We start from the raw sequence: 17577 nt of genomic DNA, 5'->3' as shown, positions 1-17577 counted from the left end.
TTGATAGTATATGCATATGCGTTCACACACACAAATGTGCTTGTGCACACGCGCACACACACACACAGACACACACGCACACATACAGTAATATCCTCTTCAAGAAGCCATGCAGTAAAGACATTTACTGGAACATTGGGATGGGGGAGGGTACAGATCGGGTACATTAATGTCCCCCACCCCCACCTCTTATACTGGACCCCCTAACCCTATGTCTGCAGCGTTAAACAGAAAATAAAAACAACCCAGCCGTAGTCTATCTTTAGTGGCGACTATTAAAGAAACACGGGCGTGGTCAATTCATCAGCGCGTTTATGGCCTTGTCCATTGAGAGAGAGAGAGAGAGAGAGAGAGAGAGAGAGAGAGAGAATGGGCTTGGGCTAAACCGCTGTGGGCAGAGGTGCAGTCTAAGGATCTCATTTACTTTTATGAGCGTTTAAACAGCTCCTCGTGACTGGAGAGGGAACGTTCCATTAGGGAGTGTATCGCCACAGGGCTGTTATACTGTTATACTGTTATACTGTTATACTGCAGTGTTAAAAGGGGATGGACGAAGTATCAGAGATAGGATCTTCATTATCTGGCCATTCTTGAATGAACAGATGTACAAGGATTAATCTTATTTTAACGACCGATCCTAACCTGTACCCTTAGGACAATACCAAATGGGCACACCACGTAATTTCAACGTGGGATAATTGGGTAATATTTGGTTGAAACGTTGATCAATGAGATTACAACCTATATTCATTCACTAATAAAAGCAGCCAAAAGTTAGTTGAATTTCTAGTGTGTTATCACTACACTTTAAACCATCTAAAAACACAACCAAATTCCAATGGAAATACAATGTCAGATCTTTGGTTTAGTTGTCACCCAAATGCCTATCACTTCACTTTCAACCATTTCAAATCACAGCAAAGTTCAAACGGTAATACAATGCCAGATATTTGTTTTTTTATATAACAGATGAATATGTTACCACTGTGCTTCATCGAAATAGCGGAACCAAGTGACTTGGATTGAAGTTGAGATTACATTAAAAGTACATGGTGCAATTGATCAATGCCGTTTGAGATTCTGTGCAGATTATTAAAGCAATTGTGAAGATCTCCCCCTCAACTGGCCTACCTGGTTAAATAAAGGGGAAATAAAATAGAATCTCCCCTGCAACAACCTATGCATGCTATCTTGAACATGCACACGTTGTGGGATTACATAATAAGAAATGTACAGTATAGTTACAGTAACCTCAAAGTGTTATTCATTTTAAGGGTGAATGTTACATTAGTTTGTAAGATTTACTGTATTTACTGTATTACAAAAGTAATATTGAATTGTGTTTGGTTGACAATGCAACCATATATCAACATTTAATGGAGATGTACTGCTTGGATCTGAGCCAATTATCTGATCATCTGAGCCACTGGCTTAATCCCCTTCTTTAACTTAGATTTTTGGTTGAGTTGGAAACGTGAATCCAACATATTATTTGTTAATGTGTTGACAAATTAATAGGCTATTTGCTGAATTTAAAAAGTGATATTTAATTGTCAATGCAACTAAATAATTAACATTTGAAGGAGATGAATCTTCTGCTTTGATAGTTCCATCTGTGAAACGGACTTACTCTGGCTTCAATTCCAGTTTGTCTACAAATTAATAATTGTTAATAATATGTTGGATTCATGTCTCCATCTCAACCAAAAATCTAAGTTAAAGAATAAGACTAAATCAAATCAAACTTTAAATACAGTTGGATTTGATTTAGTCCTATTCTTTAACTTAGATTTTTGGGATGTGAATCCAACATATCAATTATTAATTTGTAGATAAACTGGACTTAAAGCCAGACTAAGTCAGTGGCACAGATGGAACTATCTAAGCAGAAGATAAATATCTTTCAAATGTTGATATTTGGTTGCATTGACAACCAAACACAATTCAGTATCACTAAATATCATTACATTTGAAATCAACCAGAGCTTGAAACCCTCAGCCTATTGTATTGTCTATTTTTAGTTGAATTCTGGGTTGAATTGAAACAAAAGCTGTTGATGACATTACAAATGCTATATACACTAGGTCTAAATAGCATCATTGACGATATATGAGTGATATAGTATGGTCACATTTCCACGTAGATTTTCAAATTACATTGATACAACATTGATTCAACCGGTTTGTGCCCAGTGGGTAGCTTATGAGCTTACATGCTTGCTCACCAATGCTGTCCTTTGTAATGTGGACATCTAGTGACTGACTAAGTCTTCTCAGACTGTTCATGGTCCATTCATAAGGGAAACACTACAGTACCTTAGACTGTCTGACTCTGTCTATATGAATGTGGTAGTGATGGCATGTCATTCACACCGTTCGCATGCAGCTGAGATACTTTCGTGGAATGATGTATTACAGTAACTGAACTATGTTGGAGCGATAGAGAGGCAGTGTGAGGGGGAGAGAATGAGTGGGGGAGAGGGAGGAGAGCAAAAGAGAGAGAGAGACAAAGTGAGTACTCACTGGATCTCAAAATGTGCTTTTTCCCCAGAAACCATAGTATTCACATCCCCTCTTAATGCTGTTGGAGAGCTATCATAGCTCACACGCACGCACACAGACAGAACACAAACACAGAAAGGAGAGATAGATATATACAGGGGTGAAAGAAAAGCAATACGGTCCGGTAAGGCGTCCCGGCAAAAATAAATAGTGAGGGTACGCCATACTGGTAAAACATGAGCCTATCTCAATAATTCAACCAAAATGTTAAGGAAACTGTAGGCTATTACAACATTATTTATCATATCATGTCAGCAGCATGAAAAATGAGCGAATGTACTTGAAATCGGGTGGTATAGGCTACGCTCCAAAATGCGGTGTGGTTCAAGGAGAACACTGACATATTTTCAAGGCAGAGATGACTAGCCGAGACTGACGCACGCAGACAGCTGAAGACGCATCAATTCAGGCTAGTGCAGACATAATGACAGTCGCCGAATATCATTACATTTTTTGGTGTTTTAACAAATATTTATTTCCATTTATCAAATGGCGGCTGCACAGAGCACTGTTTTGCTGCTGGAATTCATTTGTGAGTAATCGAACGTACCTGAGTAGCCTACATGATTCTTTGATTGTTTGACAATCAGATTAAAACATCATGACTGGTTGTGTTTATGCCACATTAAAACGTAATACATTTTAGTTAAGTTAAATGACTTCTAGGCCCAAAGAGATCCTATTAAATGAATAGGGATTGTATATGTAATTCTATGACTAGGCCCATTTTGTGCGTGCACACATAGGAGGTTCCCCGTACCATGAAGAAAGGACATCTACTTTCATCCCTGGATATGCACACTACAGAGAGAGAAACACAGACACCCATCTCCCATTGATTGAGTAGTTTAAATTGACAGGGGAGAGAGGTTTGCACAGTGAGGCCATTGTACTCCTGCTGAGGATGATAGGGGGGATAGAATGGAGGATGACTCAGTGGCTCAGCTCAGTGTGAATGAAAGGCACAGGAACTCTCCTTTTAAGGCTCTCTCCCTCTTTCTCTCCCTTTCGCTCTCACTTTCTCCCTCTCTCTCTATCTCTTTCGCTCTCTTTAAATACACACACAGATCTGCATCAGTTACAAAAGTGTTAGACTGGTTTGCATGTGTTTGTGAGTGCGTGTGTGTGTGTGTCAGTGTGTGTTTAATGAATAGGCAGTGCAGTTGTTTGTGTGTGAGTCAGTTTCCTCTTTCTGAGGCCTATCTACTGAATGAAGCCAGGATGTGCTGTTACCCCGGCAACACTGCTGCCTAAGTCAATCAACCAATGCCTAGCAATGCCCTGAGCCAGAGCTGCATTCAGAACCGCAGAGCAAAATCATCAATACCATTTAAACATGCAGGTACCACCAGGCGATATGCAGGTACACCAAATCTACTCAGCGGATATTCTCTTAGAGCTAACCTCTGTTTAACTAATATTCTCCCAACCTCTGTTTAACTCCATCTAAACAGGCTGGTACACCAACTGCCAACCAACTATGAAGGGCCATAGATACTATCTGGCTGAATAGGTAAAAACCTAAAACAGAACACTCATGACTGAACACTCCTTACACTCTTTTTGCATATTCTGACACCCAGAAGAGGCAGAGAGACAGAATGATGAACAAGAGAGAGAGGGGGGAGAGAGAGCGAGAGAGACATTCCTGTTATTACCCAGCATGCAATTATACCTAGGGTGGGAGATGTGTGTGAGCGACAGCAGAGCTGTCAGCCTCTTCATGCCTCGTCAGTTCCTAGAGTCCCCTGGGACGTATAGATCTACATCCTCAGTGGCTTCTCTTCACATGCCAATCTCTGCATTCAAATAGACATTGAGATGTCTGAGATCTGGCGTTTATGAGACAGCATATGTACGTAGACATACGGGTCATCTACATACAGTGATTGTCTTATACATTGATTACTTTCCTTTTTTACAAGGTTTATAAACCTATACATATACTGTACATCAATCATTGGTTGATTTGTGACCGGGTACAGTTGAATCCATATTTTGTATGCTTAAAGCCACTATATAGTTGATCTGGCGTTTATTGGAAAACATATGCATATACTGTAGGATCATTCTTATTTGGTTTTATCTGATTACATATTGGCTGTCAAAGCTTATACTGTTGGCTTAGCCTATAAACATAAACATATATATATATATATATATATATATATATATATATATAATATATATATATATGTATATATATGTATATATATATGTATATATATATATATATATATGTATATATATATATATATATATATATATATATATGTATATATATATGTATATATATGTATATATATATGTATATGTATATATATATATATATGTATATATGTATATATATATATATATATATATATATATATATATATATATATATATATATATATATATATATATATATATATATATATATATATACTTCTCCTTGTTTGATTTCCCCAGACATCTGTTTAGTCACCCAGCATCTATGGACATCGTTTTTCTCCTGCTTCTCAAGACATAAACACTAATGTGGTTTCCCAACAGTAAGGCTCAGATCAACATGGCAGTGTTGCCATTGTTTATAAAAGGTTTTGTTTATAATGTAGAAATAAACGTGTCCAAAAACCGATATAACACTCACAAACTGAAATCCTACTGTATGTGTGTACATTATACAACTAATTAGTGAGAGTGCCTAAAATATCACATTTATCTATTCACTGTAGGCTACACATGAATTGCAGCAAGTTCCTGTTTCAGTCATGTCTTTGGTCAGGTTCACGTGGGTCAAACAAAAACACCCCAATGATTGGTTGACAATAGAGTCTCCCGCAATGCAGGTGATGGCTGCAGGATGAAGCTGGTGGAGAGCAACTGCAGAATCATGCAGTCAACTGCATGATTTTTGTAAAGTTCATGCAGTCGACCTGTAGACGCAAGTTTTATCCCCAGAATGCAACACACAATAGTCCCCCACTTGACAAGAGTAATCTGCTCGAATACACCCATTGTCTATTAAATTGACAGGATAGTCAAGTAACTGCTCTAACAATGGAAATACAGTACAAGTCCTCAAAGATGGAAGGCAGGCGGGAGGAGGCAAGATCATATGGGACCATTCTAGCCAATGAGAGGGCAGATACGCATGTGAACAACCTGCCATAGAGTTAGAGGACTTATCTTTGTATCTGTGCCATTATAGGTAGCCTGGCAGGTAGGTAGCCTGGCAGGTAGCTTGGTGAGTAGGAGCGTTGGGCCAGTAACAGAAATGTTGTTGGATCGAATCCCTGAGCTGACAAGGTAAAAATCTGTCGTTCTGCCCCTGAGCAGGGCAGTTAACCCACTGTTCCCCAGGTGCCGAAGATGTCGATTAAGGCAGCCCCCCCACACCTCTCTGATTCAGAGGGGTTGGGTTAAATGAGGGAGATGCATTCAGTTGTACAACTGACTAGATATCTCCCTTTCCCTATAGCGTCTGTGACAGCATTGACATTTTAAAGTAGTACATTTTCTTATTTTTCCTTGGCTGATTGCTCCCAACATAGGAATCCCCACCCAGTTGACTACTTTAAAATGGTGGAAGCCCTCAATGGCAATGTACATGCTAAAACGGGTTATAGCCATGATGAGTCCTCTGTCTATCTAGCTCAACTCCAATATAAAGTAATTTCATATTCGAAGTTGCCGAAATGCCACGTGCGTTCACTTATATCAGTGCATTCGTAACAGCCTAACCATTACGAAACTTCTATTCGATAAACTAAGCCTCACATACCAAATTTGACATTCTCATTGAACTCCATACAAAAATCCCTCACTTCGAGGGCTTATTTTTTTGGAAAGATTTTGGGCTGAGTAAAACCTCTCGATTCTCATCTTCCTCTCTGAACCAAGCTTCCATCAAAAATATGTTGTTTTATTGCAATTAGAGCTATGGTTTTGAAGTTCGTATAAAGTGCTCCTCTGCAGCAAACTGAGTTAGAGGACTTCCGAGCTTTCAGTTGGATGTCTAGTGTATTTCATCAGGCCACTTTATTATTATTTAATTTATGCCTGGGGCAGTGGGGGGGAAGGCTCCTGGGTGTGGAAAGGGGCACTTTTTTATTACAAAATGTCTAGGAATTAATTTGGCTGCAGATTAGTTTGGATCCACCTCTTCATAAAGTCAGATGTGGCCCTGTGGAGCAGTGGTAGGCTACTGAGTGTCGTGGATGGTGAGGACAGCACCTCCCCCTGGTGGGGAGAACTGGCACTGTGTTCAGGAAGAGAAGGCTGAAGTAAGCCCCAGACACTGACCTAAGGTTAGTCCTGCATTTGAGCCCGAATGGTTAAGGTTAGGATTGGAGAGGCCCGTTGGGAACGCTTTTAGGGATGTACTGGTGGGAGCGTAGGGGAAGGGGAGAGTGGCTGCCGTAGGCAGACCTGGCTCTCAAGAGAAGACAGGCTATGTGCACCCTGCCCACAAAATGACGTGGAAACTGAGCTGCACTTCCTAACCTCCTGCCAAATGTATGACCATATTAGAGACACATATTTCCCTCAGATTACAAACACCCACAAAGTATTCGAAAACAAATCCAATTTTGATAAACTCCCATATCTACTGGGTGAAATACCACAGTGTGCCATAACAGCAGCAAGATTTGTGACCTGTTTCCACAAGAAAAGGGCAACCAGTGAAGAACAAACACCATTGTAAATACAACATGTATTTATGTTGATTTATTTTCCCTTTTGTACTTTAACTATTGCACATCATTATAGCACTGTACATAGCCATTATATGACATTTGAAATGTCTCTATTCCTTTTAAACTTTTGTGAGTGTAATGTTTACTGTCCATGTTGATTGTTTATTTCACTTTTGTTTATTATCTATTTCACTTGCTTTGGCAATGTAAATATATGTTTCCCATCCCAATAATGCCCTTTAAATTGAATTGAATTGAATTGAGAGAGAGAGAGAGAGAGAGAAGAAGAGAGGGAGAGACGTAGAGGGAGAGGGAGAAAGAGAGAGATAGAGAGAGAGGAAGAGAGGGAGAGACATAGAGGGAGACCGAGAAAGAGAGAGAGAGAGAGAGAGAGAGGAAGAGAGGGAGAGACGTAGAGGGAGACAGAGAAAGAGAGAGAGAGCGAGCAAGAGGAGATAATTCAATCTAATTTGAGCTGTTATTATTCCCCTGGGATCAGTGCAGAGATGAAAACAGTCGTCCATCATTCAGGTAATTCTGCCCAACCTTGAGCCCTTCTGTATCAGACAGCAGCCTGTTTTAATGCCCAACGCAACGCATTATTTTGTGTGTGTGTGTGTGTGTGAGTGTGTGTGTGTGTGTGTGAGTGTGTGTGTGTGTGTGTGAGTGTGTGTGTGAGTGTGTGTGTGTGTGTGTGTGAGTGTGTGTGTGTGTGAGTGTGCGTGATCACTTCCCCATCCACAGCTAGTAAATAATCAATGTTTAAACACAGCCATCCATTATGTTCACCCATCCCACATTCTAATGAGTTTCAACAGTAGACAGGGAGGATGTAGTGTGAAGTGCTGCTTCTACCAGTCTTCATGCTCCACTCCTGATGAATGGCATGACTTGGGGCTAGGACTGATATGAAATCATGATGCTCTAAACCAGAACGTGCATATCTAGAGTAATTGAACATAATGTATATGGTGGTGAACTTTACTGCATTTTAATAGTTTGTTCTTATCCAATGTGCACTTATCAGGAGTCAGCTGTAACCCTTACATCACTACCCTCTGTTCTGAGTCAGTGCAGGGAATATTGAATGTTCAGTTTAAACTATACCACTAGAAACAGATTACTGTTAGGGTGCAATAAAGATGTATTAAATCCCATTGAATTACATTGATAGAATGGAGGAAACTGTCTTGGCTTGGTGTAGCCGTTTGATTAGTCAGTAGGTCTGTTCATTACACTGTGGAGGCCACGGTAGGCCAGTGCATTAGTGTGATTAAGAGGGGAGGTGTCTCCTGTCTCTGAAAGTCACCTTGCTTGTTTAATTACCGGTGTGGTGATGAGGCTGCTAACACATTACCTGAGACTCTATAATTGGATAACTCACTTCCTTCTGCCTCGATGGCTCTGTCGCTTTCCAAACATCTCTCTCTCTCTTTCGCTCTCTGTCGCTCTCTTCTCCTCACATCTTTCACTTTTATGATCTCTGTCACCGCCTGTTGTCACGGATACAGCTATGTGTCACACTTGCTCGTACACAAGCACTAATGGATAGACATATACACACGCACACCGTTCATTTCCTGCCAGTATCAACACACAGTCATAACTTGCCTCTTAACTTTGTGCATATCTCCGTATTGGCATCGATGCATACATAATTCGTGTGAACATTCAAGTTAAGTTATGTATGCATACAGTATCTCTGGCCCTTAAGGATTCAGGCCTGGATGATTACAACATGTGTTAGTCTGACATCTCCAGGATGTCAAGGTTTTCTCTCCAGGTGTTTCCTTACCCGTGTAGTTAGATAGATAGCTTTAAAAGGAACACTCCCAGAGAGATTACTATGCACTGCCTTGTCTCATCACATTTCAGAAGAGGAGGAAAGATGAAAATTCATGAAGAGCAGATGGGTTCAGGGCTGAGTAATGCGCCTCCAAATTCACCCAAATCTGTAGCATCATAATACTTTAGCAGGGGCGCAACTTTGATTTTAGAAGTGGGGGTGCATAGCTTGGCAGGAGGTCTGGGGGTCCTGCCAGTTTTTGGGGCATCTAAAGTTCATTTCCTGCAATCTAATATGACCCAGGGCCCTTCTAGCCGTCTCTGTTTAGAACAACAAAAAGTAAGCAAGATTTTTAAGCAAGATTGATAAGACTGATCAATAATACTAGATCAATGATAATTCAATAATCATTATTGTGTTGCACCTTTAACCAATAGCCTAACAAATGAACAACAAATAAAGTTCAAAGACGTAACTTTTGTTTGTCTTAATTAAGACATACTCTATGTAAAATTTCAGCCAGACCACCAGGCCAGCCCGAGCCCCACCAGTCTAGTCAATAACTCAACCCTCTCCACAAAACAACTTCCTTGTCATCTTTTGGAAAACAAAAAAGTTTAATAAAAACACACATACAACACACAATAGCACACAGAAATAGCACATTCTCCATATAATTCACATCATAGGCCTAATAGTACTTTCAGAGCTCTTTTTGCACACAACTTAACTGGGTCACCCCGTCCTGCCCCTAGGGGTCCATGGCCCTGCAGAGCCCCAAACACAACACACCCCACTCAGCTTTGGGATCTTAGTGAAAGATTCCTTATTGGTTTCAGGTGTGTTAGGCCAAGGCCAGAGTGACAATTAACAGTACAGCAGACCCCCAGGGCCAGGACTGAGCAGCCCAGCAGCTAGGGATTGCCTAAATAGGTATCTCCCCTGAAGTTTTCAATACAGACTCCTTTTGTCATACAGTATTCCATATAAGGCATCCAGACTTTATGAAAGTTGCACAGTATACCCTTAATCTTGTAATAAATCAAATCTAGTGATACATAACTTGACATTTCTGCCATCCATTGTGGGAGGATAACCAACCTGCATTTCTTAGCCGCTATAAATGCTAGGTTACACAGTTTCTTCTGAGAACAGTCTCCAGTATCAACATTTCCAAGCTAACAAAATTAAGGAGAAGGAAGAATCTGTAGACATGCTGAGATAAAATAACATACTCTTTGCCAGAATTCAGACAGCCTTCACAAGACCATAACATATGCAAATATGTCCCCTTTTGTGTTTTCCACCTCCAGCAGAAGAATTTAATTTCTAAGTGCATGATAATCAGTTTCACTGGCATATAGAACGTTCTATGGATGGTCTTAAATTGCAGTCATTTATGTCAGATTATATGAACATGACTGGGCATTTTAACAAATCTGTACCCATTCATTATCGTCAATAGTGCCTCCCAGGTCTTCCTCACGTTTTCGTTTTACGTGTTTTGTGTCATTGGGAAAAGCCTCTATCAGCCCTTGATACAGTTTGGAAATCAACTTTAGAGGTTTGTCAGACTGCCTTAAAATAGTTTCAATCTTTGAAGCTTCTGGCTTATCCAGTGTTTGCTGCACAGAGAGAACAAAGTGTTGTTTGCATCTGCAAAAGTTCACCTCTGTGCCGTCACAGACTGGTCTTCCCTGGCTGCCTGACCCTGATGAGAACACTGTCATCATCTGACCCTGCTCAGATGACGCATTACAAAGAATTACCTTGGTGTACATTTATACATTATATTACCCAAGAATAGAATTAATGGTTCAATAATTGAAATGACCATTATTCCCAGATCCCAGACTGTAGCCTACCCATCAACTCAAGACGGAACTTTGTATCCATTCACTGATTGTTATAATATACTGCAAAATTCACCTGAGCTCTGTAGACTGGTCTTCCCTGGCTGTCTAACCCTGCAGGGAAATCTGTCACCATCTGATCCTGCTACGACATGATGAGCACAGTGTTGTGTATTGACTGTGCACCATGACAGTGAAGCCTGTAGAGCTGTTTATACCGAATCAGCGTGAAAAGTAGGGAATTAGCTAGGGAAACTGACAGATCAATAGGATTGCATTGCTATACTGACTGATAAAATTCACATTGCGCTGAAACAAACATCAGAATATCGGTCTTCAATCATTTGGCCGCTGGTTCCATCATTTAATTCAGGTCTAGTGTGATTGAGGCAAAAATAATAGCTCAAGTTAGTGAGCTAGCTAGCTCGCTATTGTTAGCCAACTTTTGGCTAGCTCTAACTAATGGTACATCATCAAATGTACTTTTGTTGATACGGGACAAAACAAAGGCTACAAAACATTTCCATACACACAGCAGCTGTTAGATACTGCTACCTGACAGATAGCTAGCTAGAGTCTAGCTAACTGAACTGGCTGTGGTAGCTACTAGCTAGCTAACTAGCTATCAGTCAACTAAAGAGTAGCCAGTTTCTGCTCTGCTTGCTTTTACAACTCTGAGAAAAAGCGCAACACACCCAGACAGCAGCTGCCTCTGTTCATCTCTCCCGTGCTGGTCCTATACACCAGCCTTTCAGAAGCTTTCCCTCCACACAACCTGTGGTGTCCAAGCAGTCCTAAATCTAGCTGGTTGAAACCAGAAAACAGCCTACATGACCTCTCTGAGACAAGCTCTCCGAATGGTCCTAAAGCACACCGTTGCCCCATTTCTTTTATCACAGTGCAATGATAAAACTGCGGGGGGGTGGGGGCAATTTCAGAATGTGGGAGGGCGGCTCTGATATTGATTCATGTTGTGGATCATTTTTGCTCTATTGCTGATGCCATTGATTTTGTGTAAGATCATACACGGTAAAAGGCTGTTTGGTGTGCTATAGAGTACACTCCTTTCATTAAAAAGAACATTCATCCTTGACTATTTGAACAAAGCAGATCCTGTAGATGGAAACCATCTAATACATAATGATCACAAAAATGGAGAGCCTCTGTCCCACAGTTGTTGAGCACTGTAATCAATTGATTCCTATAAGCACAGGTACATCAAATACACCACTCTTTACTCAGCAGATACTCACTTTCCCAACCTCTGTTTAACTCCATCTAAACAGGCTGGTACACCAACTGCCAACCAACTATGAAGGGCCATAGATACTATCTGGCTGAATAGGTAAAAACCTAAAACAGAACACTCATGACTGAACACTCCTTACACACACTTTGCATATTCTGACACCCAGAACAGGCAGAGAGACAGAATGATGAACAAGAGATAAGGTGGAGGAGAAGGGAGAGAGAGTGACAGGCCTATTATTACCCAGCATGCAATTATACCCAGGTTGGGATATGTGTGTCCTTGTTAATTGTTGTTCTGTCTCCTGTCATTGCAGCTCCATGCGAGGCGGATGCCTTCTTCTGTCACAGTAACATGTGCATCAACAACACCCTGGTGTGTAACGGCATTCAGAACTGTGTCTACCCCTGGGATGAGAATCACTGTAAAGGTCAGCGGTCAAACCCAGGCTCGGTCCAGAATGATCCAATCTTGATTACATGCATAACTACAGACTGCTGGCATACTCAAACCTTAGGTCCTCATCATTCAACTGCATTCAGAATATACAGTTGAAGTTGCAAGTTTACATACACCTTAGTCAAATATATTTAAACTCAGTTTTTCACAATTCCTGACATTTAATCCTTGTAAATATTCCGTCTTAGGTCAGTTAGGATCACCACTTTATTTTAAGAATGTGAAATGTCAGAATAATAGTAGAGAGAATTATTTATTTCAGCTTTTATTTATTTCATCACATTCCCAGTGGGACAGAAGTTGACATACAATCAATTCGTTTTTGGTAGGATTGCCTTTACATTTTTTTAACTCAAACGTTTTGGGTAGCCTTCCACAAGCTTCCCACAATAAGTTGGGGGAATTTTGGCCCTTTCCTCCTGACATAGCTGGTGTAACTGAGTCAGGTTTGTAGGCCTCCTTGCTCACACACGCTTTTTCACAAATCTTCTATAGGATTGAGGTTTTGTGATGGCCACTCCAATACCTTGACTTTGTTGTCCTTAAGCCATTTTGCCACAACTTTGGAAGTATGCTTTGGGTCATTGTCCATTTGGAAGACCCATTTGCAACCAAGCTTTAACTTCCTGACTGATGTCTTGAGATGTTGCTTCAGTATATCCACATAATTTTCCATCCTCAGGATGTTATCTATTTTGTGAAGTGCACCAGTCCCTCCTGCAGCAAAGCACCCCCACAACATGATGCTGCCACCCCCGTGCTTGATGGTTGGGATGGTGTTCTTCGGCTTGCAAGCCTCCCCCTTTTTCCTCCAAACATAACGATGGCCAAACAGTTCTATTTTTCTTTCATCAGACCATGTGCAGTTGCAAACCGTAGTCTGGATTTTTTATGGCGGTTTTGGAGCAGTGGCTTCTTGCTTGCTGAGCGGCCTTTCAGGTTATGTCAATATAGGACTTTTTTTTACTGTGGATATAGATACTTTTGTACCCGTTTCCTCCAGCGTCTTCACAAGGTCCTTTGCTGTTGTTCTGGGATTGATTTGCACTTTTCGCACCAAAGTACGTTCATCTCTAGGAGACAGAACGCGTCTCCTTCCTGAGCGGTATGATGGCTGCGGGGTCCCATGTTGTTTATACTTGCGTACTATTGTTTGTACAGATGAACGTGGTACTGTCAAGCATTTGGAAATTGCTCCCAAGGATGAACCAGACTTGTGGAGGTCTACAATTTTTTTTCTGAGGTCTTGGCTGATTTCTTTTGATTTTCCCATGATGTCAAGCAAAGAGGCATCCACAGGTTTACCTCCAAATGACTCAACTTATGTCAATTAGCCTATCAGAAGCTTCTAAAGCCATGACATCATTTTCTGGAATTTTCCAAGCTGTTTAAAGGTAAAGTCAACTTAGTGTATGTAAACTTCTGACCCACTGGAATTGTGATACAGTGAATTATAAGTGAAATAATCTGTCTGTAAACAATTGTTGGAAAAATTACTTGTCTCATGCACAAAGTACAGTGAGGGAAAAAGGTATTTGATCCCCTGCTGATTTTGTACGTTTGCCCACTGACAAAGAAATGATCAGTCTATAATTTTAATGGTAGGTTTATTTGAACAGTGAGAGACAGAATAACAACAAAAAAATCCAGAAAAACGCATGTCAAAAATGTTAGAAAATGATTTGCATTTTAATGAGGGAAATAAGTATTTGACCCCTCTGCAAAACATGACTTAGTACTTGGTGGCAAAACCCTTGTTGGCAATCACAGAGGTCAGACGTTTCTTGTAGTTGTCCACCAGGTTTGCACACATCTCAGGAGGGATTTTGTCCCACTCCTCTTTGCAGATCTTCTCCAAGTCATTAAGGTTTCGAGGCTGACGTTTGGCAACTCGAACCTTCAGCTCCCTCCACAGATTTTCTATGGGATTAAGGTCTGGAGACTGGCTAGGCCACTCCAGGACCTTAATGTGCTTCTTCTTGAGCCACTCCTTTGTTTGCTTTGCCATGTGTTTTGGGTCATTGTCATGCTGGAATACCCATCCACGACCCATTTTCAATGCCCTGGCTGAGGGAAGGAGGTTCTCACCCAAGATTTGACGGTACATGGCCCCGTCCATCGTCCCTTTGATGCGGTAAAGTTGTCCTGTCCCCTTAGCAGAAAAACACCCCCAAAGCATAATGTTTCCACCTCCATGTTTGATGGTGGGGATGGTGTTCTTGGGGTCATAGGCAGCATTCCTCCTCCTCCAAACACGGCGAGTTGAGTTGATGCCAAAGAGCTCCATTTTGGTCTCATCTGACCACAACACTTTCACCCAGTTGTCCTATGAATCATTCAGATTTTCATTGGCAAACTTCAGACGGGCATGTATATGTCCTTTCTTGAGCAGGGGGACCTTGCGGGCGCTGCAGGATTTCAGTCCTTCACGGCGTAGTGTGTTACCAATTGTTTTCTTGGTGACTATGGTCCCAGCTGCCTTGAGATCATTGACAAGATCCTCCCGTGTAGTTCTGGGCTGATTCCTCACCGTTCTCATGATCATTGCAACTCCACGAGATGAGATGAGATCTTGCATGTAGCCCCAGGCCGAGGGAGATTGACAGTTCTTTTGTGTTTCTTCCATTTGCGAATAATCGCACCAACTGCTGTCATCTTCTCACCAAGCTGCTTGGCGATGGTCTTGTAGCCCATTCCAGCCTTGTGTAGGTCTACAATCTTGTCCCTGACATCCTTGGAGAGCTCTTTGGTCTTGGCCATGGTGGAGAGTTTGGAATCTGATTGATTCATTGCTTCTGTGGACAGGTGTCTTTTATACAGGTAACAAACTGAGATTAGGAGCACTCCTTTTAAGAGTGTGCTCCTAATCTCAGTTTGTTACCTGTATAAAAGACACCTGGGAGCCAGAAATCTTTCTGATTGAGAGGGGAGACAGAATAACAACAGAAGAATCCATAAAAACGCATGTCAAAAATGTTATAAATTGATTTGCATTTTAATGAGGGAAATAACCCTCATTAAAATGCAAATCAATTTATAACATTTTTGACATGCGTTATTCTGGATTTTTCTGTTGTTATTCTGTCTCTCACTGTTCAAATAAACCTACCATTAAAATTATAGACTGATCATTTCTTTGTCAGTGGGCAAATGTACAAAATCAGCAGGGGATCAAATACTTTTTTCCCCTCACTGTAGATGTCCTTACCGACTTTCTAAAACTATAGTTTGTTAACAAGAAATTTGTGGAGCGGTTGAAAAATGAGTTTTAAACTTCCGACTTCAACTGTATGTATCGTTCAATCATCCTGTGTGTCTCTCTCCCACCTCTCTGGACCTCTCTGTCTCGACCTCTCACAACTCTCTCCCTCTCAACATGATCACATGATCCACATTAAATCCCACGTCAATCCGGTCCAATCCACTGTGTATTGCCTCCCTGTATCCAAGGTCTGTCCCTCTCAATACATGCATATCCCACAGTGGTTCCTTCACACTCAACTAATATAATTCCATCCCGCCTGGTCCATACCAGAAGCTCAGGATTCCCATGTATTTTCCATACACAAGCATTCAGCAGAATTCCCTATGTATTCCTCTCGACCTCTCAATCCATACCTGATCCTGGTTTACACTTCCTCAATAATATATCCTGTTCTACTTATCCCATGTCATGATCCTCTGCCAATACCGCTCTATCCTCAATGATGACAAAGTCCTTAGAAAATCCAATGCTTCTGATTGTATTTCCTGAACTCTGTCCCTCTCAGCTCTTTCCTAATCTTCAGTGCTTCTCTGTTTTGTCAGTGTTCTCTATACACTCTCTGTTTCTCCTATTAGATCCATACTACAGGAGGCTGGTGAGCGGGGGACGGCTCATAATAATGGCCAGAATGGAGTGAATGGAATGCTATTATATGTTTGATACCATTCCATTCATTCCATTCCAGCCATTACTATGAGCCTGTCTTCCCCAGTTAAGGTGTCATCAGCCACCTGTGATCCATACAACCCCTTCCTCTTTATGTTCTTGGTCCTCAGGGTCAATCACGGACATTGTACTGGTAATCCATTCCTTCCTACTTTATTACCAGAATTCTGTCCCTCTCAACCTTCTCCCCAACTCTCTCCTTATCTCTATTGCTTCCATCTGTTCTTGTAGCTGTCCAAATAGATCCATACTATGATCCTTAGGTCTACCTCCGTATCCTCTGAGCTTCTGGTCAATCAATACAGCCTGTGTTCCCACATATTGACTGCTACTGGGAGGAGTCGAGTCTAGTGGTTCTAGTGGGTTGGTGCACATGCTATTTCTAGCATCATGACCCAGCTAAGGCTGGATGAATGGTTCCTTTCAGCTCCTTTAGTTTAGCAGGCTCTGCCATCGGGAGCCTTGCTGGTGACCAGAGTTCGAACCCAGGCAGCCGCCAAACCTGTCCTCTCGATGCACTTTTGTTCCTCTGTGTAACCCTGGGCAGAGCCCAATGACAAACAACAGCAATTTACAGCCATTGTTAAGCCTGTGTGGGCTTATTTCTCACCTTCTAAGCCTCCATCGTCCCTACAAGTTCCTAGTCTTGAAAATCTGTATCTGTCAGCATCTTGTCCGGACATGTTTTTGTGCTGCTTAGCTAGTTTCCAGCTCTTCCCCCCTGTCCCTGGTAATGTATAGCTCTTGCCTGCATCTATCCTCATTAGCAGTAAAATGTCATGTATTTTGGATTTTTTTCTGCTTTCCTCTCATGTCTGGATGTGCTGTAAATGTTGCTGCTTTAACTGGGGAGTTGACCACACTGAACACAGGCACCTTCAAACACACACACAGACACACTCACAAACACACACTGTAAAAATGATAGACACACACACACACACTCACCACACAAAATGTATATCCATCACAGTGTACACATTAAATGTCAGCCCTCTCCCTATTGGCAGCTTCTATCCACATTGTTAGTGTTCTGTGCTCTTTGTAAGCTCTCT

At 41.3% G+C, this 17577-nt stretch overlaps 1 protein-coding gene across 4 annotated transcripts in view; it reads left to right on the top strand.

The window, feature by feature from the left end:
- neto1l (neuropilin (NRP) and tolloid (TLL)-like 1, like) overlaps positions 1-17577 on the top strand; it is a 182143-nt gene that overhangs the window by 144102 nt on the left and 20464 nt on the right. For all 4 annotated transcript variants that reach the window (XM_029697544.1, XM_029697538.1, XM_029697526.1 and 1 more), the window contains exon 8: positions 12449-12562. In XM_029697544.1, the coding sequence (XP_029553404.1) occupies positions 12449-12562 (114 nt within the window). The remainder of the gene's footprint in view (positions 1-12448; positions 12563-17577) is intronic.

Source organism: Salmo trutta, chromosome 2, assembly GCF_901001165.1.
Source record: "Salmo trutta chromosome 2, fSalTru1.1, whole genome shotgun sequence".
In the NCBI taxonomy this organism is placed as follows: domain Eukaryota; kingdom Metazoa; phylum Chordata; class Actinopteri; order Salmoniformes; family Salmonidae; genus Salmo; species Salmo trutta.
Note: the sequence above shows the minus strand (reverse complement) of the source record. Positions and strands in the feature narration are given on the sequence as shown.